This window comes from Mangifera indica, chromosome 12 (assembly GCF_011075055.1).
Source record: "Mangifera indica cultivar Alphonso chromosome 12, CATAS_Mindica_2.1, whole genome shotgun sequence".
In the NCBI taxonomy this organism is placed as follows: domain Eukaryota; kingdom Viridiplantae; phylum Streptophyta; class Magnoliopsida; order Sapindales; family Anacardiaceae; genus Mangifera; species Mangifera indica.
Window position 1 is genome coordinate 12,842,905 of NC_058148.1, and position 25,796 is coordinate 12,868,700.

At 34.3% G+C, this 25,796-nt stretch overlaps 6 protein-coding genes and 1 pseudogene across 7 annotated transcripts; 3 read left to right on the top strand and 4 right to left on the bottom strand.

Annotated features, from left to right (window-relative positions):
* Positions 1 to 2,473: 2,473 nt before the first annotated feature.
* LOC123193431 (thioredoxin-like protein CXXS1) lies at positions 2,474 to 4,455 on the bottom strand. Its single transcript, XM_044606425.1, has 3 exons — positions 4,107 to 4,455; positions 3,860 to 3,982; positions 2,474 to 2,746 (listed from the first exon to the last, which is right to left on the bottom strand). The coding sequence occupies exons 1-3, from the start codon at positions 4,206 to 4,208 to the stop codon at positions 2,594 to 2,596; spliced, it is 378 nt and encodes a 125-aa protein (XP_044462360.1). The 5' UTR covers positions 4,209 to 4,455; the 3' UTR covers positions 2,474 to 2,593.
* On the bottom strand, positions 2,474 to 14,348 carry LOC123193427 (kinesin-like protein KIN-14C). Of its 2 annotated transcripts, none has more exons than XM_044606423.1 (21): positions 14,238 to 14,348; positions 9,914 to 10,284; positions 9,547 to 9,783; positions 9,323 to 9,467; positions 8,959 to 9,068; positions 8,738 to 8,857; positions 8,434 to 8,637; positions 7,698 to 7,907; positions 7,520 to 7,594; positions 7,248 to 7,394; positions 7,037 to 7,175; positions 6,805 to 6,914; positions 6,316 to 6,477; positions 6,019 to 6,239; positions 5,727 to 5,808; positions 5,533 to 5,637; positions 5,335 to 5,439; positions 4,107 to 5,256; positions 3,860 to 3,982; positions 3,722 to 3,777; positions 2,474 to 2,746 (listed from the first exon to the last, which is right to left on the bottom strand). In XM_044606423.1, exons 2-18 carry the CDS (start codon positions 9,956 to 9,958, stop codon positions 5,074 to 5,076), a joined length of 2,400 nt encoding a protein of 799 aa, XP_044462358.1. In that variant the 5' UTR covers positions 9,959 to 10,284; positions 14,238 to 14,348; the 3' UTR covers positions 2,474 to 2,746; positions 3,722 to 3,777; positions 3,860 to 3,982; positions 4,107 to 5,073. The 2 variants fall into 2 exon arrangements, with proteins under 2 accessions (XP_044462358.1, XP_044462357.1); XM_044606422.1 differs by having other exon boundaries at positions 9,914 to 9,960; positions 14,238 to 14,347.
* LOC123193428 (probable transcription factor At1g11510) lies at positions 11,790 to 13,135 on the top strand. The gene has a single exon (XM_044606424.1). It carries the CDS (start codon positions 11,853 to 11,855, stop codon positions 12,969 to 12,971), a length of 1,119 nt encoding a protein of 372 aa, XP_044462359.1. The 5' UTR covers positions 11,790 to 11,852; the 3' UTR covers positions 12,972 to 13,135.
* Positions 14,147 to 17,069, bottom strand: LOC123193429 (annotated as a pseudogene).
* Positions 17,070 to 17,722: 653 nt separating this feature from the next.
* On the top strand, positions 17,723 to 19,666 carry LOC123193181 (probable transcription factor At1g11510). The gene is made up of 2 exons (XM_044605979.1): positions 17,723 to 18,916; positions 19,518 to 19,666. Exon 1 carries the CDS (start codon positions 17,777 to 17,779, stop codon positions 18,896 to 18,898), a length of 1,122 nt encoding a protein of 373 aa, XP_044461914.1. The 5' UTR covers positions 17,723 to 17,776; the 3' UTR covers positions 18,899 to 18,916; positions 19,518 to 19,666.
* A 255-nt stretch (positions 19,667 to 19,921) lies between these two features.
* Positions 19,922 to 20,966, bottom strand: LOC123193182. The gene is made up of 3 exons (XM_044605980.1): positions 20,677 to 20,966; positions 20,395 to 20,600; positions 19,922 to 20,327 (listed from the first exon to the last, which is right to left on the bottom strand). The coding sequence occupies exons 1-3, from the start codon at positions 20,782 to 20,784 to the stop codon at positions 20,054 to 20,056; spliced, it is 588 nt and encodes a 195-aa protein (XP_044461915.1). The 5' UTR covers positions 20,785 to 20,966; the 3' UTR covers positions 19,922 to 20,053.
* A 2,026-nt stretch (positions 20,967 to 22,992) lies between these two features.
* On the top strand, positions 22,993 to 25,658 carry LOC123193604 (protein HEAT-STRESS-ASSOCIATED 32). Its single transcript, XM_044606655.1, has 5 exons — positions 22,993 to 23,241; positions 23,359 to 23,550; positions 23,637 to 23,847; positions 25,094 to 25,317; positions 25,406 to 25,658. The coding sequence occupies exons 1-5, from the start codon at positions 23,116 to 23,118 to the stop codon at positions 25,514 to 25,516; spliced, it is 864 nt and encodes a 287-aa protein (XP_044462590.1). The 5' UTR covers positions 22,993 to 23,115; the 3' UTR covers positions 25,517 to 25,658.
* The last annotated feature ends 138 nt before the right edge of the window (positions 25,659 to 25,796 follow it).

Here is a 25,796-nt window from a genome sequence, read left to right on the forward strand (position 1 = left end):
TTGGTACATTGGAAATCTGAATCAGAAAAGTGCGAATCGATGTTTAGATGAGAGCACTGTCTGCATTTTGCATGCCCAGTAGCAAGTACTGGAATGCTGACATGGTAGATGAAAAGAAAACAAGTCGCTGCTGTTACCTAAGACAAAATAAAATGATAGCTCAGATTGAATTCTGCATAAGATGATGAATCGTGTCGACAAGCTACAAATACAAGCATAAATTACCTTAGGTGTTGTCCCAACATGAAGAAGAAGTGGGCTTATAAGCATACCACCTCCAATTTCGAAAAGTCCCCTCAAGATCCCAGCAATAAGTGCCATGAACGGGAACATAAGCTTGTCCAATGGTCCACTGCCAGTTAGATCTTCTATGTCCTTCACAGATAAGTTGAAATTTTACGAAAGTATTGCCTTACATTCGACAACAAACTTCTCAAGTTATAAACCTGATGGTCTGGAACTTTATTATGTCTGCAGTCTTTTCTGCAGGGGATCCATTCCGTAAAAGCCATAGAAACAGGAATTTGGAGTGAGGAAATAATCCAGTATCCCACTCCACAAGGCTCCATTGCTATAATACCCTGCATACATTTTCTCGAGTTACATACACACGGATTGACTGCAGATTATGAACAATTTTTCTCATAGATCTGTTAAACTTATTCACGAAACAAATAGATCAAAGTTGAAATTCAGAGAACAGTAGCAGACAAACTTTGGAAAATAAAAAAGAAATTATACCAACTCCTGTGACCATAGAAGCTGAGAAACTGGTGGCAGTTTTAAGTTCTAAACCAGCCACTATGATTAATGTTGGTATAAAAAGGTCACCGCCAACAAACCCCCTTGCACTTGATATAGACGAAGCTACGAAACATAAAACTCCTGTTATAACAGTAAAAGCCGTCACTTCTCATTTGGAATCTCCATTACTCCTCCATTTTTGTATATGTTCAGAAACTGATTAACTTGAAGGGTATCTTCAAGTTGCGTTTCTTTTGCATAAATTGGCTTAATGTGACACAGATGGCCAAAAAAAGTGTGAGGTCTGAAAAGAAATTGAGTTCTGGTTTTACAGGAATCCATCGTCAAAAATAATAATAATAATAATAATAATAACTGGGTTTGAGTATTGGGTGGTACTGTGAATCACAAGAGGCAAGTTTTATAAGCAGGAATAAACTGTCTTCTTAACATTATTGTATAAAGCTGCAACTCCACCAAAAACACTCACGGGCGAAGTCTGACACTATAAAACAGATGCTCCTCATTGTAAATTTTTTCCTCCATTAAACTATTTTCTCTAACAACTATTTAAATAATAAAAAAATATATTTAGTTAAATGACACTATTTGGAGACGAGAATTAAAATTGGCATAGAGTATGAACCAAGTATTAGGTTGGGCCTTGCATATGGAGGCAGGGCCCAAGTCAGTCATATCTCCTAGGGCCGGAGCCCCATTTAAGACCAAGCATTAGGGGCCCAGGAGGAGACCCCATTCGCCCAAATCTAGCCACAGGTTGCGAAAAACGGATTTAAGTGAAATGGAGCTTAGCCTGTAAAGTCACAGTGGATGAGAATCATGAGATTATACTAATTAAAATGAGAGAAGGCCGAAGTCCCAGCTGTAAGTTTTAAAAACTTGAAATTCCATCCATCAGTGTTAAAATTAGCCGTTTCGGTTAGTTTAAGATTTTTAATGACTATTTTAGCCTTTATTCGGTAAAATAAGAATTTAGTAAGAGATTTTAGCAATTAAAAACACTTTCTTTCTCTCTCATCTAACTCATAATAAAAAAACCTGTGACCACACTTTTATCTTTCGTAAATCTTACTCACTAATCTCTTTTTCACCATTCTTTCTCTTTATATAAACAAAAGTTTTGAGAGCTTTGAAGGCTAAATCATTTATTTAATAGACTTAAAATAGATCCCACAAAGTTTAAAGATACCAGAAAAGTTATACTACTTCAAGAAGAAAAAGACAAGAAACAATTATAACAAAGTTTTCACATTTTGACAATAAATGATAATAAAAGATAAAATAATCCTTTAAACCTTGAATTAACAAGGGATTTTAAGTTTTCAAAACTTAATAATTGAAGCTTTGGAAAAGCATCCAACCATGGGTGGGAATAAGCCTTTTGGCCATGAGAGAACATGAATGGAGACAAAAGTTAGAAGGGGAAAGTGGCGTGTGAAATGACAAATGGGTGATTGGTCAAATATGATATCAAGATGTGGGAGAGATCATGTTTGGTGTGAGTGGGACCAAATCAAACGTCCCAATTTAGTTCATTCACGGACCCCCTAGCACGTGAATCGAAAGCCATGGCTACAGCACTCACCACTGATAGGTGCCATTGTTGACTTCAAGGTTCCGGTTTTTGCAAAATCCAACAACTTTCCATGTGTATGTGGAACTATTGCAGCCAAATCACATTAGATGAGTAACAAGAATAAAACCAGAATTCAGAATATCAAACACAGCAACTCATAATCAAACATTATAGATGACAGTTGTAAGCATCAAAAAAGTAGAAGAGTTGTTTATTACAGAATTCACCATGGCAATAAGACACCACCACCAACTAGGCTACATATACCCGAATGGACTGGACAAAACTATCAATCCTTTTCCTTATCTCTTCTGGATTTGCACCCACCAACCTGTCAACCACAGCACCTTCCTTCATCAGCACAAATGTTGGCATCGCCTTCACCTCCATTTTAGATGCCACAGCCTGACAACGCAGCCGTCAAAATTCACATAATAATTTAGAACCTCTCTTTATTATATATGATTATAGTGACTAGATGAAACACGGATTCTCTAAAAATTTGAAAAAAAAAAAGTCAATCCAGGAGAACATGATCAGCCAGGAGATTATAATTCATAAATATGAAAGTAGCCACAAATTATGCAACAAAACCCAATATTCTGCAAGCTGAAAATTTCAGTTAAAGTATCTTAGGGCACCAAAAATTATTAAAAAAAAAAAACTTTCTTGAAGGAACACTAAAATGAAGCATACAGCATATTGACATGCAACACATACATATTTAGTAAAAACTTTCAGCCCCAATATGTAACAACAATGCATCACAAAGATGCCTGCTTCTGACAAATGCAGCATCATAATTGTATTGCACCAAAATTCTCATGAAAGGTATCAAAATGTATATCATTTTGTACAAGTCAAGCACAAGAAGCTTGAACCACACCAGTATCAACACACTATTTGATATAACAAGTTATAACAATCACAACACCAAAACTCTACCCAATATAATGAGAATTGTACACTAAAAATAGCTGCTATGTCATACATATGACTAACTTTTATCATTCTAATTAGATCAGGTCATGGGTCATTCTGGAATAAGTGACGTAGTCTTTTCAGCTTATGTTAAGTAAAAGAATAATTTAATAATCAACATAATTCTTATTGTGCTTTACAAATATGTATTGATAAATTTACTAAAATACTCTCAATCTTAGTAGTTTGCAGAAACTAAATTCCTATCAGAAAAAGATGAACTAATATTATGAGTTGGTGATCCTGATCTTCGACTAGATATACTGTTGTTGTCATCTAGCTGGCATTTACCTAAACCATAGATGGCAACCCATATCTGCATGTATAGAAAAGTCTGCAACAAGTATATTTCAAAAATCAAATAATAATATTTTGAATTGTATGATGCATGATATTTACCCAATACACAACAAATATTCTGTATTCCAATTGTACTGAGGGTTGATATTTTAGATCTGCATCAACATTAATAATTTTAAAGCACAATAAATAATATCAAACACAACAACTAAAATAGAAAACGCTTTGTGTATATACCTTAACATCATCGACATCAACACAGAGAAACAGAACGTCTGGATAAGCTGCCGCCGCTTCTTCGAAAAAGGAATTCATAGCCACAGAAGGAATGCACCATGAAGCAGTAAAGTGCACAACAATCTATAACACAAACAACACCACCAAAACATCAAAACGCCTGCAATTCTTAACAAAATTTCACAAACAGACTCTTATTAAAAGATTCCATGTAAAAATTTCGAAAAAAGGACAGAATGCAACTTACAGGGCAGGCTTGATTGTTGGCTCGGGAAACATACAAATCCCAGGACTCAACTGAGTCAACTTTGACAACTCTAGACTTGGGTTGCTCATCCTGTCCTTCCATATCTTTCTTCTATTTCTTATTGAATTCCTTATGGGTATTGACTGTCCTGGAACGAGATATACATACACACACAAGAAAAGCAAGTTTCTTTCAAAGTTTACCTTGTGGAAGAAGTCTAGATTGGAGGAAAATCTAGTGGATATGTAATAGATCCTGTTATACTTATCTGCCTGGGTTCCACAATCCTGTTTATACTTCTAGCGCTTTTATAAAGGAATTCATTTGTCTAACTTATTTAACATTCGTCTGTTAGCTTTAGACTTTTTGGAATAATGAATTTAACTTCCATTTCATTTGAATTCCAAAGGATTAATAAATTAAACAGCTTTAGCCATCACGGAAATAAAATACTATAAAGACACTAATCCAAGAATTTTACATATAATCCAAGATAAATTTACCAAAAGACCCATTCAATCATGCAAGGCAACTGCTTACACATTCTAGATCATTCCAGCCGCTGGAAATGTATTCCAGCATGATAAACTATGGGCACCCACAGAATCGTAATCTGAGTTGCTTTCCAATAAGATGTTCCTTTCCGAACCAAATCAATCATGAAAATTCACTACAGTTTCATAAAAGAACCACATATTGTAAAATGAAGCAATAAACATTACCACCCAACTTTCTAATCTATATCAATTCAATAATATATTTAACAACAATCAATTTCAGATTGGGTTCATCACCAGATGAACTTTATCATACAACATTTAATGGTAGCTCTACCAAATTTACCACACATTGGTTGAAATTAATGATATCGACCCAATGCATTGCACACTCTAATCACAAACATCAACCTCCTTTTGTAAAAAACAGTTAATTAAACTACAAATGTAGCTAGCAAAATAGATTACATTCAACCGCAACTCAAGCGAGCATCAGCAGCAGGTCGCAAGGCCGTTTGGCGCCTGGGAACCCCAATTTCGCAGGCGTTCACTCTAGCGGCAAATCGCAGAGAACAAAGCGATTCACCCATTGACGAAGGATCAGGGGAGATGTTAACAAACATTAAGGTTTTTGAGTCCCCACCTAGACAAGGCTGTACGTAATTTAAATGAAGTTAACAAATTTATTCTATTTATTCAATATCCAACATTGTTCAAAAAGTATATAGCACCTGAAGAAGGTATGTCAACTTGGAGTTCCTAAATGGAACATGATCTTCCTTCCTCGCCAATGCAAATATAACATCACTTAAAGATGATAAACTTTTATTTATTGCCTGAAGAACATTGAAAATCAAAACAAAATTAGATCAAATGCTTTAAAGCTTGTAAGCAAATAATAAACTTAACAATTGAAATATTTCAGAAACCTGAGTTTCCTTTAGACGGTCATCTGTAGCTCCACTCCTTGAAAGTCGCTCACTTCCAGCAAGGTCAATGAGGTTTAAGACACCCTGAACTTGTTGTTCAGTTGTCTAACGAAACAAAAATTTAAATCAGCGAAAAAATATATATATATTTAAGTGTAGTATACACAAATTATTATAGCATACTATAAACATACCTCATTTATCCCAGAAATCCTTAATGTAAATACAAAATGACTTCTAGATGAGTACTCATTCATTTGTGTCTTGCCCACAGACCTAAAATACAAACAATGAAGGATGAAGTAAATACTTCATAAGTTTCAATACTCTACACCTCTAAGAATTTTACAAATCTAACTATTTAATGTGAGTCACGTTGTAAATTAACTTATACAACAGCAAAATTTAACAGTTAAATCACAAAAACATGGTCTAAAAATGGCATTACACTTCAAAGACTAAATAAAAATTTGCAACAGCACATACCTGCTTTGTGCAGCCTGCCGTAAAAGTGAGGAAATCTCTGAAATACTGCCAACATCAACAATGGTGAGGTCACTGACATGTGTGTTTCCATTCGCATCATGCCGAATTGTGTATTGCTTTCCAGGAACTCCATTTTCAACACGTGCCAAATCTAAACCGTTGGTTTTGTTAACTGCCAATAGATCTCGGATAGTCTCATTGTAGATTTCCAAAATTGAGGCCTTGAATTTACAAGATATGGTTAGCATTCAATCACTGCTTGTAAACAAGATATTCTTGATTAAGGAGAGTGATTACCTGCATTTTATATTTCCAACCCTGTGCTGAAAGTATCTGACTAGTTTGAAATATCTGTTCCAGTGAACGTGGAATCAATCCTTTTTGTTCAGAAGTTTCTGGTCTACCCATCATGGTATATGTTTTACCTGAACCTGTTTGCCCATAAGCAAATATGCAGACCTACCAAAATTCAACATACAAATGCTTTTAGCAATTTGTTATTGATATCAAGACAAACCATAAAGAAGTAGCCTTCAATTTCCTACCTCATATTTAGTATTTAGAACAAAAATTCAAAATTCGGTTCTTCTTAATTAAAAACATGGCAAATGCACATGCTATATTTGATGTTTAACAAAGAAACTCATAACACAAGTGACCCTCCTCAGCAATTAAGATGAAAATTTTATAATTAGAGAAAGTTCTAAATTTATGTTAGATGCTTCAATCCAACCCAGGCCATGCTACTGATATTCCTAAGAACATAGGTAAATATAACATAATTACCTTATAGCCATCAAGGGCACTTTGTATCAACTGTGATATTTCAACAAAAACTTCTTTCTGAGAAGCATCATGATTGAACACTTTGTCAAATGTAAAAGGAATCTTTTTCCCTGTTGACAACAAGATAAGCATTGATTAAAAGATGAAATGAATACTTTGGAAGAATTCTCCTCATCAAGTTAAACTAAATTAAACTTAAGAGGCTGAAGAGAAACAAACAGCACATCCTTACCACTTTGTATCACATCAATGCCCCGGCCAAGACCTTCCACAGATGTAGGATAAGAGATGACTGAGGCATCTGTTCCAACACCATCCTCAGGCAGTAAAGGACGAACTCGACAGAACACCCGAATATTCCCTTTAAGTTCCTACAACAATACATAACTTAGTGTTCTGTTACAAATATACCAATGCAGATAATGGTGGAGGAAAGTGCTAACCAGAATTGTATTATGCAATTTTTTTCTTAATATCTCTGCTTCAATAAGTTGATGTTCAGCATCTGCCAAATTATGTTGTAGTTCATGTATGGTTCTCTTTTGATCTTCAAATTGCGTTTGTGTTTCCAAAGCTGACAAATCAGCCCTCTAACAAAAACATAAAAGTTTACTAAAGTTAACAACTTGATATGTAATGGAAGAAATAATCAACCAGCAAAAAAAAAGTTGGAGAGATTATTCAACTTCCCAAACTCAAATATTACTAGTGTTACCTTGAATTTTTCATTCGCAGCAGATAGCTGCAGCTCCAAAATTCCTATCTGTTCCCTTTGTGAAGAACATGCTTCCTGTAACCAAAAACCAATACTTCATAAAGCTGAGAAATCAAAATTAAATTATGGGAGGAGAATATTTAACTAACCTACTTACCAAAAAAAAAATTTAACTAACCTCTAGGGATTTTGACTTTGTTGTCAAGCAGTCCAACTCTTTTAAAGATTTTCCAGTACTTTCTTGATACTTCACTATTTCAGCATTTAAGGTCTGCACCTGCACTGCTTGGCGATCACGATCCTCTCTTACTTGTTGTAATTCTCCCCGAAGGCACTTGACTTCATTAACTAATGACTCTTTCTGATTTACAGCCTCATCTTGAGCAGTCTAGAACATTAAAAAATATGGGATAAGTCTAAAAAATTATCAACAACCCAACCATTCAGATGAATTCCGATACCTCTTTATCTTTTCACATTTTTAATTCATATCTGAAACATCCTTAAACATATTGCATTCCAATAGAACATTTAGTATGCAAGCTGATTGAAAAAAACTATACATAGACACACAAACAGCTAAAAGATGAACATTTCTCCAAGTTGAAACAAGCAAACAGACCTTTCAACAGGCACATCAGTCCAAATGAGGCTAGACTATGAGTGCATTAAAAAACTTCTCAGGAATACAGTTCCCTTCAATTATTCAGCCAGAAAAATTAATCCCTTTTTAATTTCCAGTGTAAAGAAATTCATTAACCTCTCCTCTACCCTCATTATTGCAAAAATCTAGGCCCACTATAAACAGTGGGAAATCCACACTACTCAAATATAAGAAATTTTATAAAAAAATAATCTAGCTCAAGGAACTTCGTAGGCTACAGAAATAAAGGAAATCACAGTGTAATACTTACTCTGGACAAAGTCAGTTGATCTTGCAATGAATTATAGTGCCCCCTTAAAGCACTTAGGTTTTCCACAATGGTCAACTTATCCTTCTCTACTTTTTTGAGTGATTCATTGGCCGTTTCAAGATCTTTTTGCAGTTTAGCATTGTAAAGCTGTAGACTCTGGTTGTACTCTTGCAAGCGTTTGTACATATCATCAAGGGAGGAAGCCTGCAGAATCGGTATAAAGTACACATCATGTACATGTAAAGTAATAGCAGCAAAATTGAAAAACTAAATAAGAGATACTGGAATACTAAATTTGCATTACCCTCTGGTTGGCAGCTGCAATGTCCTGCTGAGCCTTTTCAAGCTGCTCTGAGAGAGAAGTTTGTAACTTTTCCGCAGCAACCCTAGTTTCATTTTCCCTTCTATGATTTTCAATTGCATCCTTATTATTAACCAAAATAAATAAAAAGATTAAATTAAAACATTGTAAAGAAATAGAAAAAAGAATCCATAACAATACAAATCTATAAATAAAGATCTTACTAGCTTTTCAAATTCTTCTTTTGCAACTCTCTCTTGTAAAGAGGCATTTTCTTTCCTCAACTCCCAAATAGTTGCATTGAACTCAGCCTCCCTATTTTTCATCTCCATTTCTGAAACCCAGGAAAAATATACATTGAAACCACTACCTCGGCCACGTAAAAAACTGCAATATTACTGTTTAATACAAATTAAAAAACAATAAAATTGAATATCAATTTGGGTAATAATGATGATTTATATCCATGTGTGTGATTTTGAATCAATAATAAGTTAACACTAAATCACACGATGATATCATCATTAGTATCCAAGTTGTTGCTAATTATAATTGTACGTAGTTTCACTTATTAAAAAACATATATACCAGTAACAGAATATTTTTTTTCTGCAGATTCAAGTTCTTTTCGAATATTTTCCTTCTCCACAACATGATTTTCATCAACTTTCAAAAACCATCTGACACAAAGCCTGAGCCTTTTGTTGTGCTCAGTCATTTGCTCCATTTTGGCCTACAAATTCATCACAAAAAAAAAAACTTAAATAAAAATAAATAAAAATAAGCCTACCGGCAATTGATATTAAACAAACCTTAAGATCAAACTTCTTAGCTTTGGGCTTCTCATTCAACAGGGCTTCAGCTTCTTCTTTTGTGAACTCTACATTCCCGCTCTCTGAACCCTCAGTGCTTCCCATATCAGTTGCAGCTGAAGAATCTTGCTTATTAACCACTGTAAACGCTTGTCGCGTGCGTCCAGTATTCGTGGCAGCCATTCTTTCGGCTCTTATCTTCCTTCTCTTGTCCAACGAGATTTCGTCCTCTTTTTTCTATCAAACCAAATTCAAAATAATTAACCACTTAAAATGTAAATTTAATAGAAACAGTAATTTTGGATTCGAAACCAAATTAACCTAAAGATTCATTAGAAAACTGAATTTGCAATGTTAGAATTCTTACAACAGTTGGACTCCGTGGAGGTCTGTTCTGATTCCGAGACGCCATAACTGAGCAAATCGATCAAAAACTCAGAATCTGAGTGGTACTTCAATCAGCGCAGTTGATTTACGGAATCCACAGTAGATAATGCAAAAGAAGCAAAAGATTATTCAAACTGGTGGAGCTTATTTTTTCAAAATGTTTCGAACGTTAGGGTTGGGGGATGAAAGAGGGAGTATGGGGTTTGGTTTGAGACGAGAAGCGCCAGTGAAAAATTCAAATTCAAATTCATTTGAAATCAGATGTGGAATGCGGCCCCACTCTTTTGGGCTTGATTGGGTTCGGCTGTTAAGCCCATATATTTTTGTCCGACTTGCTTTTTCTTCACGCTCCTTAAAAAATAATAATAATATCATAGATAATTATTTTAAATATATATTTAATATATATATTTTAAATTTTAAATAAAAATAAAATTTTAATCATAAAATAACACATATCAAATATAATAAAAGTATTTAAGTTGATTATAAAATAATCATATTTATAAAAGAATTTTATAATAATCTAAAGTAATTTTTTAAAATCAAATTATTTTCAGAGCTTTTAAATAAATTTAAGAAAAAAACTAATTTATTAAGTATTAGTAGTTCTAAATAACTTCAGTCGAAATCTAATGATTTCATCGTGTTTCAACAAATCAACATAGACTTAATTGGATCAATGTGACATTAATGCTCTACAATTGATTAATATTGACCTCAAACCAATGGCTCACTGGCTTTGGCCAACATTTTACCTCCATCAACCATATGGGCTTTGACAGACAATTATTCACCATTGGCCGTATCCAACAATTTCAAAAGTGACATTTTCCACCCCATGTTCAGCTTAAATTTTTCTTCAATAGTACACAAATCATATGTTTACACTTAAAACCAAAATTTATAAATAAAAAGTGGACTTTTGACACATTGCATACACTACAATTACCATATTACCATTATAATTTGACACAATGTATCTCTCGCTGTTTTTTCGGGCCTTACACTACTCTTTCCTTTACAAAACGCAGCCAAAACCAAATCTCCACAATAATTTCTCTCTATGACAATTTCTTTGAGGCCACTCTCTCCTAATTTGACCCACCACTCAAGTGTCATTTTTTTGCAAACCCCTTCACTTTTCACCCAAAAACTCCTAGTCATATTAAAAGGCAACTTCAATCTCTGTGATCCCTTTTAAAATAAAAAAACATGAGTTCTCCTCATCATCATCTCCATCTTCAACTATCAAAAGGAATCTTAGTTGACAATTGTGTCATATATATAGTTTGAATAACAAAGAAAAATAATTCTTTAAATGTGAGATCATAGGTTTGACATCTACTAATAATATCAAAATTAAAATTTTGACTTATTTTTAATTAATGTGAGATTGATCACTAAATTTAGAAGTTTATTGAATTCACGGTTTTACTTTTTTGGGATATTGGATTAAACCTATAGAAGTGTTTCAACTAAAAATAATGTTTTCTTATTAAAAAAAAAAATCTCTAAAATAAAAATTATGATTATATTATTGTTTAAATTTTCAATTATCTTTGTTTTCATGTAAATAAAAAAGACTTAGATATATTTTAAAATAAACAATGAATTAAAATTAAAATCGTCAGAGGTTTTTTTTTTTTTATAAATGATGATCCTATTTTGATTTTGTATGGAGACATTATTTTCAAATTTAATAATTTTGAAAACCTTATAATTTCATAAAAATGAAAGGACAAAGGAATTGATAGATGGGCCTAAGTTTAGCAAGAATGGGTCTAATCATGGAGAGGACAGAAAATATCTAATCCACCGTGCGGGCTTTTGTGTTTACATATAAACCTCATCAAGCACTAGCCCTAGGCTGTGTCTTCTGAACCAATTCCATTCCTCTCAAAACTCAAGTTATAACAATGGCACCCAGGAAGTCAAACCCCATGGAACAACCTCCAGCTGCTTCCTCCGATGATGGGGAAGAGAGCTCTTCTGATGAACTCACTTCTTCTGACGATGATCATGTGACTTTGTCTTCTCCAAAACCAAGTCACTCTGTTGCTTCCGCACCGCAGAAGAAGTCTCTTAGCTCTGAAGAAGATTCCGGATCCGAATCAGAGTCCGAATCCGAATCCGACCCGGACTCAACTCCGAAGCCTGTTGCCACCAAACCCATGGAAGAAACCCCAAAAGCCTCAACTACTAAACCCAGGTCGAAAGCTCCGGCAAAACGCCCTAATGAGACGGAGGAGACTCCGAAGGACTCCAAACGGACGAAGAAGAATGAAACAGATGCTGATCCGGTTGATGAGGATCAGAAGAAGCCTGGAGAGGATACAAAGAAGCAGTTGTTTCAAAGACTCTGGAGCGAGGAGGATGAAATTGCTGTGTTGAAGGGGATGATTGACTTCACCACAAAAAAAGGGGTGGACCCAAATCAAGATATGAATGCTTTTCATGATTTTATCAAAAAATCGCTTCATGTGGATGTTACAAGATCTCAAGTGATGGACAAGATTAGGAGATTGAAGAAGAAGTATGAGAACAATCTTGGCAGAGAAAAGAAAGGTGAAGATCGGACTTTTTCGAAACTGCACGAACGACAAGCTTATGAATTGTCTAAAAAGCTATGGGGAAGTGAAGATACTAGTGGAGTTCTTGAATCAGCTGCAAAGTCGAATGGGAAAGCAAGAAAGAATCAAACCCAGAGAGGGAATAGTAAGTCCTTGCCTATTTTAAAAGCCGAGTTGAATGATGGAGGTAAGGAAGGGGAGAAGATGGAGATTGATAATGACAAAGAAGGTAACTTGAGCAATGCAAAAGTGAAGCTTTTGTTTAATGAGAGTGTTGGGATGGCTGGCTTGGAGGAGTTTGTAATCAACCAGGGTTTAGATATGATTGGAGGAGCCAAAAAGGAGGAATTGGAGGAAAGGTGGAAGCAGTTGCAGATTGCTCAGTTGCAGTTGTTTGTGGAGCGGAATGATTTAATTAAGGAGCAAACTAAGTTAATGTTGGAGGCCATGAAATCATCAGGTTGATAGGTTATTAGTTGTTTTGAGGTATGATTTATGCTTTTTGTGGCTGTTTTGAGAATAACTATTAAGGTATTGATGTTTTTGTTTAGTTTTGATTAATTGTGGACTTGTGTGGTATTTGTGATTATATCATTCTCTTGAATGTGGAGTAGTTTAAACTTACTATAGCCTCATATGTTTAATGTTTTTGAATTGCTCATTTGAGTTTAATTATCTGCAACTTACCTTTTTGAAATAGTTGATGCCTTTTTTTAAAGTTTTGGTTGTTCTTGCCTGATATAATTGCTTATTGTTTTACATGTTGCTAGTGAATCTTCTTAGTATGGCTAGTATATGAAGGTTAATATCATCTCTTGATGGTTTTGATCTATATTGAGGCTATTGGATCGCCATTATACGTATTTATTAATTGTTTTAGTTAAGTTGCACTGACTGATTTCATTACTCTTGTATTGGCATGGGCCCTGCAAAAACTTTAGTAAGTAATATTCATAGGTGTTTGATTTTTGTATTAGTTGTGTTGTGGAGGTACTTGCAGTGAATTGCTTTGTTTGCCACTCTTCCATTCTTTTTCCTGTATCCCATGTCCAATTGTCCATACATTGCTGTTGGTTCTTCAGCATGAGAAAATATGACTTAGTGATTCTCATTTCCGTCGTTTTCTAGTGCCTTTTTCTTATCATGTTAGTTGAGAAATAACTTGTATACATGTATAAGGTATTAATTTATAACTGAGAATCACAAAGGAAGAAGAAGAATTTACTTCTATTGTGTTTGTGTTTAAGTTAGTGTTCCCTTGTTTGTTCGTGCTGGTTTTTAACCCTGCTTTAGACCGAATTCATAACTTCTCAAAGCTTGTCATACCTTGTTGGAAGAAATTATCATATCCCTTTCAATATCTTTTAGACGGGAACCTGTTTGCCCATAAGCAAATATGTAGACCTACCAAAATTCAACTTACAAATACTTTTAGCAATTTGTTATTGATATCAAGACAAACAATAAAGAAGTAGCCTTCAATTTCCTACCTCACATATAGTCTTTAAAACTAAAAATTGAAAATGAAGTTCTTGGTAATTGAAAATATGGCAAATGCACATGCTATATTTGATGTTAAACCAAGAAATTCATAACACAAGTGACCCTCCTCAGCAATTAAGATGAACATTTTATAATTAGAGAAAGTTCTAAATTTATGTAGATGCTTCAATCCAACCTAGGCCATGCTACTGATATTGCTAAGAACATAGGTAAATATAACATAATTACCTTATAGCCATCAAGGGCACTTTGTATCAACTGTGATATTTGAACGAAAACATCTTGCTGAAAAGCATCATGATTGAACGCTTTGTCAAATGTAAAAGGAATCTTTTTCCCTGTTGACAATAAGAAAAGCATTGATTAAGAGATGAAATGATTACTTTAGAAGAATTCTCCTCTTCAAGTTAAACTAAATTAATCTTCAGAGGCTGAAGAGAAACAAATAGCACATCCTTACCACTTTGTATCACGTCAATGTCCTGACCAAGACCTTCCACTGATGTAGGATAAGAAATGACTGAGGCATCTGTTCCAACACCATCATCAGGCAGGAAAGGATGAACTAGACAGAATACCCGAATATTCCTTATAAGTTCCTACAACAATACATAACTTAGTGTTATGTTACAAATATACTGATGTAGATATGGTGGAGGAAAGTACTAACCAGAATTGTATTATGCAATTTTTTTCTTAATATCTCTGCTTCAATAAGTTGATGTTCAGCATCTGCCAACTGATGTTGTAGTTCATGTGTAGTTCTCTTTTGATCTTCAAACTGCGTTTGTGTTTCCAAAGCTGACAACTGAGCCCTTTAATGAAAACATAAAAGTTTACTAAAGTTGACAACTTCATATGTAATGAAACAAATAATCAAGAAGCAAAAATAAATTTAGACAGATGATTCAACTTCCCAAACACAAATATTACTAGTGTTGCCTTGAATTTTTCATTCGCAGCAGATAGCTGAAGCTCCAAAATTCGTATATGTTCCCTTTGGGAAGAACATGCCTCCTGCAATAAAAAATAAATACATTTTAAAACTAACAGATCAAAATTAAGTTATGGGTAAGAGAAAATTTAACTAACCTACTTAACCGAGAAAAAAAAACTTAACTAACCTCCAGGGATTTCGATTGTGTTGTCAAGCAGCCCAACTCTGCTAAAGATTTTTCAGTACTTTCTTGATACTTCACTATCTCAGCATTTAAGGTCTACACCTGCACTGCTTGGCGATTATTATCCTCTCTTATTTGTTGTAATTCTCCAACCATACCTCACCATACGAAGGCATTTGACTTCATTAACTAATGACTCTTTCTGATTTACAGCCTCATCTTGAGAAGTCTAGAACATTAAAAAATATGAGACAAGTCTAAAAAATTGTCAACGATCCAACCATTCAGATGAATTCCAACACCTCTTTATCTTTTCACATTTTTAATTCATATCTGAAACATCCTTAAACATATTGCATTCTCATAGAACATTTAGTATGCAAGCTGATTTAAAAAAAAAAAAACTATACATAAACACACAAACAGCTAAAAGAGGAAACACATAAACAGCTAAGAGATGAACATTCATCCAAGTTGAAACAAGCAGACAGACCTTTCAACAGGCACATCAGTCCAAATGAGGCTAGACTATGAGTGCATTAAAAAACTTCTCAGGAATACAGTTCCCTTCAATTATTTAGCCAGAAAAATTAATCCTTTTCTAATTTCCAGAGTAAAAAAAATTCATTAACCTCTCCTATACCCTTATTATTGCAAAAATCTAGGCCCACTGTAAACAGTAGGAAATCCACACGACTCAAATATAAGATATTTTATAAACAAATAATCTAGCTCAAGGAACTTCATAGGCTATAGAAATAAAGGAAATCACAGTGTAATACTTACTCTGGACAAGGTGAGCTGATCTTGCAATGAATTATCTCGACCCCTTAAAAGTACTTAGGTTTTCCACAATGGTCAACTTGTCCTTCTCTGCTTTTTTGAGTGATTCATTGGCCGTTTCAAGATCTTTTTGCAGTTTAACATTGTAAAGTTGTAGACTCTGGTTGTACACTTGCAAGCGTTTGTAGATATCATCAAGGGAGGAAGCCTGCAGAATCGGTATAAAGTATACATCATGTACATGTAAAGTAATAGAAACAAAATTGAAAAACTAAATAAGAGATACTGGATTACTAAATTTGCATTACCCTCTGGTTGGCAGCTGCAATGTCTTGCTGTGCTTTTTCAAGCTTGTAAATCATGTATCTATATGTGTGATTTTGAATTAGTAATAACACTAAATCACACGAAGATATTATCATTAGTATCCAAGTTGTTGTCAATTATAATTGCACGTAGTTTCACTCATTAAAAAGCATATATACCAATATCAAAGTATTTTTTTTTTCTCTCCAAATTCAAGTTCTCTTCGAATATTTTCCTTTTCCACAAAATGATTTTCAACTTTCAAAAATCATTGACAGAAAGCCTGAGCCTTTTGTTGTTCTCAGTCATTTGCTCCATTTTGGCCTACAAATTCATCACAACAAAAATTTTAAAAAATAAAAACAAATAAAAATAAGCCTACCCACAGTCACAATTGATGTTAAACAAACCTTAAGATCAAACTTCTTTGCTTTGGGCTTCTCATTCAACAGGGCTTCAGTTTCTTCTTTTGTGAACTCTACATTTCCACTCTCTGAACCCTCAGTGCTGCCAATATCAGTTGCAGCTGAATAATCTTGCTTATTAACCACCGCAAACTCCTGTTGCGTGCGTCCAGTATTCGTGGCCGCCATTCTTTCGGCTCTTATCTTCCTTCTCTTATCCAACGAAATCTCTTCCTCTTTTTCCTATCAAACCAAATTCAATACACCACAATTACCATATTACCATTATAATTTGACACATATCACTCGCTGTTTTTTCGAGCCTTACACTCTTTCCTTTACAAAACGCAACCAAAACCAAACCATTTCCATCGTAATTTCTCTCCATGACAAGTTCTTTGAGGTTAGTCTCTCTTAATTTGAACCACTGCTCAAGTGTCATTACTTGACAAACCCCTCCACTTTTCATGCAAAAACTATAGCCATTACTAAAAGACAACTTCAATCTATACATCCCTTTTGAAATATAAAAACATGAGTTCTCTTCGTCATCGTCTCTATCTCCAATTGTCAAAAGGTATCATAGTTGTTAGTTGTGTTATATATATAGTTTGATTGGTAAAGGATGATAACCTTCAAATGTGAGATCATGGGTTTGAGATTTATCAATAACATCAATATTAAATTTTTGATTTATTTTGTTTAGTTAATATAAGATCGATCACTAAATTTGAGAGTTTACTAAATTTAAAATTTTACTTATTTGATACAATCGATTTAACTCTAAAAAAATTGTTCAAATTAAATAAGGTTTTCTTATTAAAAAAATAAAATTTTAATCTTAATGCTGAAAATCATAATTATATTATTGTTTAAAATAAACAATATGAACTAAAATTAACATCATATATACATATAATTTAATAAGTAATAATTTCGAAAATGTTATAATTTCATAAAAATGAAATTGATAAATGGGCCAAGTTTATGAAAAATGGGTCTAATCATGTCTCACACTGGAGAAAGGGTGAGGACAGAAAATATCTAATCCACCGTGTGGGCTTTTGGGTTTGCCTATAAACATCAGCAAGCACGAACCCTAGCCCTTCTCTTCTGACTCAATTCCATCCCTCTCAAATCTCTCGTCATAATAATGGCCCCCAGGAAGCCAAACCCCATGGAGAAGCCTCCCGCTGCTTCCTCCGATGATGACGAAGAGAGCTCTTCTGATGAACTCTCTTCTTCTGATGATGATCATATGACTTTGTCTTCTCCAAAACCAACTCACTCCGTTGCTTCCACCCCGCAGAAAAAGTCTCTTAGCTCTGAAGAAGATTCCGGATCGGAGTCTGAGTCCGAATCTGAACCCGACCCGGAATCAACTCCGAAGCCTGTTGCCACCAAACCCATGGAAGAAACGCCAAAAGCGGCAAGGACTAAACCCAGGTCGAAAGCTTCGGCAAAACGCCCCAGTGAGACGGAGGAGAGTCCGATGGACTCCAAACGGGAAAAGAAGAATGAAACAGATGCTGATCCGGTCGATGAGGATCAGAAGAAGCCTGGAGATGATACAAAGAAGCAGTTGTTTCAAAGACTCTGGAGCGAGGAGGATGAAATTGCTGTGCTGAAGGGGATGATTGACTTCACTGCAAAAAAAGGGATGAACCCAAATCAAGATATGAATGCTTTTCATGATTTTATCAAAAAATCGCTTCATGTGGATGTTACCAGAGCTCAAGTGATGGACAAGATTAGGAGATTGAAGAAGAAGTATGAGAACAATCTTGGCAGAGAAAAGAAAGGTGAAGATCGGACTTTTTCGAAACTGCACGAACGACAAGCGTATGAATTGTCTAAAAAGCTATGGGGAAGTGAAGATACTAGTGGAGTTCTTGAATCAGCTGCAAAGTCGGATGGGAAAGCAAGAAAGAATCAAACCCAGAGAGGGAATAGTAAGTCCTTGCCTATTTTAAAAGCCGAGTTGAATGATGGAGGTAAGGAAGGGGAGAAGATGGAGATTGATAATGACAAAGAAGGTAACTTGAGCGATTCAAAACTGAAGCTTTTGTTTAATAAGAGTGTTGGGATGGCTGGTTTGGAGGAGTTTGTAATCAGCCAGGGTTTAGATATGATTGGAGGAGCCAAAAAGGAGGAATTGGAGGAAAGGTGGAAGAAGTTGCAGATTGCTCAGTTGCAGTTGTTTGTGGAGCGGAATGATTTAATTAAGGAGCAAACTAAGTTAATGTTGGAGGCCATGAAATCATCAGGTCGATAGGTTGTTAGTTGTTTCGAGGTATGATTTATGCCTTTTGTGGCTGTTTTGAGAATGACTATTAAGGTATTGATGTTTTTGTTTAGTTTTGACTAATTGTGGACTTATGTGGTATTTGTGATTATATCATTCTCTTGAGTGTAGAGTAGTTTAAACTTCCTATAGCCTTATATGTTAATTGTTTTTGAATTGCTCATTTGAGTTTAATTATCTGCAACTTACCTTTTTGAAATAGTTGATGCCTCTTTTTAAAGTTTTGGTTGTTCTCTCCTGATATAATTGCTTATTGTTTTACATGTTGCTAGTGAATCTTCTTAGGATGGCTAGTGTATGAAGGTTAATATCATCTCTTGATGGTTTTGATCTAAACTGAGGCTATTTGATCCCCATTATACGTATTTATTAATTGTCTTAGTTAAGTTGGACTGACTGATTTCATTATTCTTGTATTGGCATGGGCCTCTGCAAATATTTTAGTAGGTAATATTCGATAGGTGTTTGATTTTTGTGTTAGTTGTGTTGTGGAGGTACTTGCAACGAATTGCTTTGTTTGCCACTCTTTCATTCTTTTTCCTGTATCCCATGTCCAATTTTTCATACATTGCTGTTGGTTCTTCTGCAGGAGAAATAATGACTTTGTGATATTCATTTCCTATGTCTTCCTAGTGCCTTTTTTATCATGTTAATTGAGAAATAACTTGTATAGATGTATAAGGTATAAATTTATAATTGGAATCACAAAGGAATAAGAACAACTTGAAGTTTCTTTTATTGTGTTTGTGTTTAAGTTAGTCATTTGTGTTCCCTTGTGTATTAGTGGTGGTTTTCAACCTGCTTTGGACCAAATTCATAATTTCTCAAAGCTTTTGATACCTTGTTAGAAGAAGTTACCATATCCCTTCCAATATCTTTTGGATGGGAAATGACTTCCAGTATCCAAGAAGCTCAACTTTTTTGGCATGCTCTGGATAGGATGACTTGCAGTAAAACCAATATGAGATATGCAAATTAGCTTATGGAATACTCTCAGGGAAACCAAATCAGGTTATGTATAGCACTAGAACAAATCAATCGAACATATCAACAAACCTAATAACCAAATCAGGCTTCAACAACCTTAATGATTGATTTCAGAAATTTTTAACTTAAGTAATGTTCCTAATAAGATCGCTTGACAAAATGAAAAATTAACGGAAATCTGAAGGGCAAAGAAAGATGCAATGTTTTAAGTATGTCCTGCAGATCTTGGTTTTTCTCTCGAGCTGTGGCTGCAGCAGATACATAATAAGCAACCGTGAAGAGTCCATGGATGAAACAAACAATTCCACCGATGGAGAACAGGCGATGGTGGGTCAATCCGCAAGATTTCTTTGGTCTGGCATTGGACAGAGTTCCTATGATCAGCATTGAGAATGCAGCTGCAAGTGTAATCCTGACATTCAACATGAATCAGCATTTGGATTCTTTTTGTTTGAGAAATCAAAGGAGACAGATTATACCATGAGAAGATGAGAGAAGCCACAGCTAATTGCTTGTTAGGAGATGCATTATTCATTTCAGCTTTAGACCCAAAGCAAATGCACCCACCAAGTAAATTAGCTATAACATGTGCAAAGCTTAGCAGCACAACTGCTGCCAATCCTAGCCTGAAAGCTTTGTGGCTTGATTCTCTGCACTCAAAAATCAACACCCGTACATGTTTCACCTGTTCAACAAACCAATTAAAGCTACCATTACAATATAACCCAAATGTCAAAATCATAATCTTCATATAAACTTGCCTTGTTTTCAGCTATTTCAGCTTCAATCCCAAGAATCCCAGCAGTGACATCCAAAGCCATGATAAGTAAACAAACCAAGAAGCCCATGTTTTTTTGAGTGGCCGCCATTATTGTGGAGATGATATGAAGAGGGTGGAAGACAGACAGGAGAAGGTAAACTTATAGTGGAACCTGTTTCTTTATGAAGAGGAGAATAAGAATAAAGTAGAAACCAGATTAACAACAAATGTGAGACAGATTAGCAGTGAAAAAAAGCTGATCATGTCTTTATTCTTCTTCCTTTTCTTTTCAAAGTACGATTCCTCTCATGGGGCACAAGGAAAGTAAAGTATCAACAACATAAAAGAAAATGTTCATATCAGTTGTTGAATATCTAAGCCTACATGAATGAACAAACAAATGAACATTTTCATTTCAAGGCAGTCAATACCATAAATAAAGGTTATTATTATTATTTTTTGGTAATTAAATATATTACCATAAATAAAGTTGCTGAATTTCTAGTGGAACTTGAAATTATAGTACAGAGAGAATCCTCTAGGTCACATAAGTAAGTTTTCTGGAAGAATAAATATTCCAGACAGATCATTATAAGTGGCTAGTTTTTTTTTTTAATTATAAATAAAACACTCATTTTAATTTCAATTAAAGATTTTTTATTTTATGGAATTGGACGCGATGGGTCAAATCTGTATGAACACAAATGTTAGGCCCATTAAACAGGAGACATTTTAGTAAAAATAAATAAATTATCTTTCATATCAATGAAGAAAAAAAATATAACTATAACAGATTTATAATTGTATTTTAATTCCTTTTATTTTTAGTAAATTATTTTTGTAGCTAATTTCTTAAGCACTATGATAAAACTAATCCAAAATTAGTTAGAAATTGAGCTGATAAAAGAATTCTCATCGTTATAGAAATGAAAATAATTATTGATATTTCATATAAATACAGTGTTATGTTCAAGGATGTCCATATAAAATGGGCGCACATTGGCATTATAAAATAGGCTGAATACTCATTTTCCACGCAAGGTTTGTTGAATTAACGTTTCCCACCTTTAAGTTTGAAATTCTTCTTTTTTTTCCACTTATCCCGTACTATCAATAAAATATGTTATCATACCTTTTAATAGTTTACTCTTTTTTTTTTCTCACCATTAGTTTTTCTTATTCTCATTTCTCTTCTTTTCTTTTTTCTTTTTCTCTATTTCTCTACCCCACCATCTCCACAACCCAATCACAATTCTTCCCTTTGCTTCTTCAATCTTCATCTCAACACAACTCTACACACTCCTTAATCCTTAATTTTTCTTCATCTCTAAGCTTCAATCTCACCTTCAATAGATTGTTTATTTTCTCTAAATCTTAAACACCTTTTTTCCTCTAATTTTGTCTCTCCTTTTTAGATTATCAAATAAAATATCTTTTTAACTAATACAAATTAGAATATTTGCTTATTTTGTTGTTGACATCACATAAAGAGAAAGATTTGGAAAATGGGGAATATATGGTGCAATTTGGTGGGGGATAAATTATGGTCGAGGAAGGTGGAGGATGTCAAGATTTACTATGATAGTTCTTTGGAGAAAGGTGGGGTTGCAATTGTGAAGGAAAGCAATTTTTGTATTTGTCACAACTTTATAAAAAAAATTTAAGTAAACATGACTGATTAAAAATAACCAACAACCATCACAATGTTCTTTTGTAACAACTCAATTTTGAAATTCAAACCCCCACATTCAATGCTAGAGGCATATATCAATAAAAATTTTTCTTTGTCTCAAACTTGTGTCCATCCATTGATCTCAAGCATTAGTTATCATTTTAGCGCTTTGTTTTGAAAAAAAAAAAAATTTGGAGAAGAAGAAGAAGAGAGGTGGGCTTGAAGAGATCTCCAAGGCATGATGGTTGTAGCTCTTTTTATTTTTTAAATTTTTTTAAAAGCTATGGTTATGTTTGAAGTTGTTTGCAATTGTGGGTATGATTTGTAATAGTAATGGGTCAAAATTATAATTCTTTTTTCTTATTTTGCAACAATCAATTTCCAAACTATTGAACCCTAACTCTTTAATTTAAAACCAATTCAAATTTCAGTTTTTCTTTTTAATTACAAATTTTTAATTTTTATGTTCTCAAAAATTATTAACCAGATAATGGGAGGAGAAACAGAGTTTTTAAACTCAAAAGGTGGAAGATATAGTTCAACAAACCATAGCTGGTTAATAGTAATTCGGCCTATAAGATATTATTTTATGGAGTTTACTATTTGACACGTGTAAAGATAGCCCATGTCAAATTAGAAGAAAACATTTCTAGAAGCGGCTAAACAGTTCTCTAGAACGCACCATCATCATTGAACGAAGGAGAAGGGAAGGAAAGATTTTAGCAAGCAATTTCTCTGATTGTAGTTTTGTACCAAACGAAAGATCAAATGTCGCTGTATTATCGATGGAAGAACTTCGAGGAGGAGGAGGACAGACCCGACAAACCTCGGAGATTCGGTGTCACAGAGATTAGAACTCCCCATTACACTATCCCCACACAAAACGTCCTTGAGGTTTTCTTTTTCTTTGTTTTCAACTCATTCAACAGATTGTTTATCATTTAGGAATTGATGACATGGGAGTTTGTAAATGGAAGTTCATTTAATACAGATTAATTTTGTTGATGGCAGGATATATTTGAGTCGATGGGGCATTTTGTTGATGGGGTGAAGTTGGCTGGGGGATCGCATAGTCTCATATCGAAATCTGTTATCAAAGACATGATTGAGATGGCTCACAAGCATGATGTGTATGTGAGTACTGGTGATTGGGCTGAACATTTGTTTCGTGGAGGTCCATCAGCTTTCAAACAATACATTGAGGTAGAGTCTGCGTTAAGAATATATCATTCAGTTGTGGAAATGTTTTATTGTAATGCGAATACTAATGTGAATGTCATGTTATACAGGATTGTAAGCAGGTGGGATTTGACACGATCGAGCTCAATGTGGGATCCCTTGAAGTTCCAGAAGAAACTCTTCTAAGATATGTGCGCTTAATTAAGAGTGCAGGCCTCAAAGTCAAGCCTCTATTTGCAGTAAAGTTTAACAAGTCTGACATTCCCACTGGCCGTGATAGAGCTTTTGGGGCTTATGTTGTCCCTGCACCCCGATCGAACGGTATGGTTCTAGATTTTTATGGATAAGTTACTCTACAGAAATCTTCCTTAAATCATCATATTGTGCTATGTGTGCTTTTCTTAAGATGATTTGTTAATCTAATTGAAGGTTAGCATCTAGATATTATATACTTTATGATGGTAAATAAACATTAGTCATGAACAAGGACCGTTATTCTGTGTCATAAATGCCCTAGCTCTAGGAAATGGATCCATCAAAACTTTCATGATATGATTTGGATGATAAAGGTTTATTCTGGCGTGGTGATGTGTGTTTAGTATAGGCGTTCAACAGTTAATGGCAGTGCATTTAACATCTTACCCTTGTGCAAGCTTAAAGGGGTTTTCACTGGCGTAGTTAGATACTCAAGCAGAGGTCTTTAGATAAAACATCTTAAGATTTAAATTTAGTTGGCATTGAAGGAGTAGGAGCTTTATTCATGCATCCAGATTCTGGATTTGTAATTAAAGTTTGATTTTTCTTCATACTTTTTTGTATTGAAACATTATTATGATCAGCATCAGATGGCTGCAGTATAATATAGGGAAATGCTATGTATGTCTTTTCAACTTGTCCAAATCCTATTTCACACATTTCAATTTGTATATTGGTGAGCATTTAAAAAAGTTTCAATAAATTGATTCAACAACATTCAGAGACTTGCTTTGACTCCTCTGTTACCTGTTAATCTTTTGGTTACATACTTTGTAGATAACTAGAAGAGCAGTGAGCCTGAAAGGTAGAGATTAAGTCAATGATGCTTATGAGAATCCTGATTTGCAAGGGATTTTTAAAACCAAAAGAAGTTTCAATATAGGATTTATGGTACTTCAATATATACTAAAAAGATTGTGTGCCATATTTATTTGAAATCCTATTATTCAACCATGACTTAAACAGCCATAACCACCTCAGTTTCTTTATTAAATGAGCTTCAAATTTCAGATCATAGTCATTTAATTACAAATAAATCAATACAAGCAAGCTTTCATAGAGTAAGGATCGCATTGTCCTTTTATAACTTAGTCCATATGCATGTTCATTTCACTTTGTATTGCCTTCTTCAGCTCAACCTACAGATATTTAGAGTTGCACTTTATGGAAACTGATAATTGCAAGCATGAGTGATATTGAAAGCAAAAACAGCTATGATTAGCGTTTGATATGATACATGCTTCAGTATTTGGGGATGAAAAATATTGTGAGTAATAATTTTTAACTATGAGCTTTAACTCTATTTCCATAGAATTTGTTGAAGATGTTGATCTCTTGATTAGAAGGGCTGAGAGATGCTTAGAAGCTGGGGCAGACATGATAATGATTGATGCAGATGATGTTTGCAAACAAGCTGATTCTGTTCGGACTGACATAATTGCAAAGGTCATTGGACGTCTAGGTATCGAGAAGACCATGTTTGAAGCATCAAATGCTAGAACCTCTGAGTGGTTTGTCAAGTGTTATGGCCCAAAGGTATAACCTTGTTTTTTTTTTTTTTAAATATTTATGATTACACTGGATTTAGTGTGTGGATAACATCGTTGTTGCTGCTGTATATCAGGTTAACCTTTTTGTAGATCATTCTCAAGTAATGGATCTGGAGTGCCTTAGGGGACGTAACTTGGGTAAAAATCATGCATCTGTTTTAGGTTCATCATATTTTCCTTTCTGAGTGGTTTTTAATTTTAGCTACATGCATATCTTGTTAAAGCTGGTTATGTTTGCTGTTTAAACTTTGTAACGTGTGTAAAATTCTGTATCATTTGTTCACCATAAACATAAAAAACAGTGATGCATGCTTGAATTTGCTGCAACTGGAATGAAGCATTTCTCAAATATTATTTTGCATCCAAGTCAGGCTGAATCATCCTCAGTTCTTAATTTGCCATAGGCTGAAGGATGGAAATGGAATAGATTTAGTGTCGAGTGAGGATGCTTAGCCAAAAATACAA

Excerpts from the sequence above, each read along its gene's own strand:
- LOC123193431 (XM_044606425.1), bottom strand. The coding sequence starts at position 4,208 with ATGGAAGGACAGGATGAGCAACCCAAGTCTAGAGTTGTCAAAGTTGAC. Across the intron at positions 3,983-4,106 it reads CCAACAATCAAGCCTGCCCT|ATTGTTGTGCACTTTACTGC; the intron begins GTAAGTTGCATT and ends TTTGTGTTATAG. Across the intron at positions 2,747-3,859 it reads TTGATGTCGATGATGTTAAG|GCTGTGGCATCTAAAATGGA; the intron begins GTATATACACAA and ends CTGCGTTGTCAG.
- LOC123193427 (XM_044606423.1), bottom strand. The coding sequence starts at position 9,958 with ATGGCGTCTCGGAATCAGAACAGACCTCCACGGAGTCCAACTGTT. Across the intron at positions 9,784-9,913 it reads CTCCACGGAGTCCAACTGTT|AAAAAAGAGGACGAAATCTC; the intron begins GTAAGAATTCTA and ends TTGGTTTGATAG. Across the intron at positions 9,069-9,322 it reads AAAAAAATATTCTGTTACTG|AAATGGAGATGAAAAATAGG; the intron begins GTATATATGTTT and ends CCTGGGTTTCAG.
- LOC123193428 (XM_044606424.1), top strand. The coding sequence starts at position 11,853 with ATGGCACCCAGGAAGTCAAACCCCATGGAACAACCTCCAGCTGCTTCC.
- LOC123193181 (XM_044605979.1), top strand. The coding sequence starts at position 17,777 with ATGGCCCCCAGGAAGCCAAACCCCATGGAGAAGCCTCCCGCTGCTTCC.
- LOC123193182 (XM_044605980.1), bottom strand. The coding sequence starts at position 20,784 with ATGGCGGCCACTCAAAAAAACATGGGCTTCTTGGTTTGTTTACTTATC. Across the intron at positions 20,601-20,676 it reads CTGAAATAGCTGAAAACAAG|GTGAAACATGTACGGGTGTT; the intron begins GCAAGTTTATAT and ends TTTGTTGAACAG. Across the intron at positions 20,328-20,394 it reads GCTTCTCTCATCTTCTCATG|GATTACACTTGCAGCTGCAT; the intron begins GTATAATCTGTC and ends GTTGAATGTCAG.
- LOC123193604 (XM_044606655.1), top strand. The coding sequence starts at position 23,116 with ATGTCGCTGTATTATCGATGGAAGAACTTCGAGGAGGAGGAGGACAGA. Across the intron at positions 23,242-23,358 it reads CCACACAAAACGTCCTTGAG|GATATATTTGAGTCGATGGG; the intron begins GTTTTCTTTTTC and ends TGTTGATGGCAG. Across the intron at positions 25,318-25,405 it reads TCAAGTGTTATGGCCCAAAG|GTTAACCTTTTTGTAGATCA; the intron begins GTATAACCTTGT and ends GCTGTATATCAG.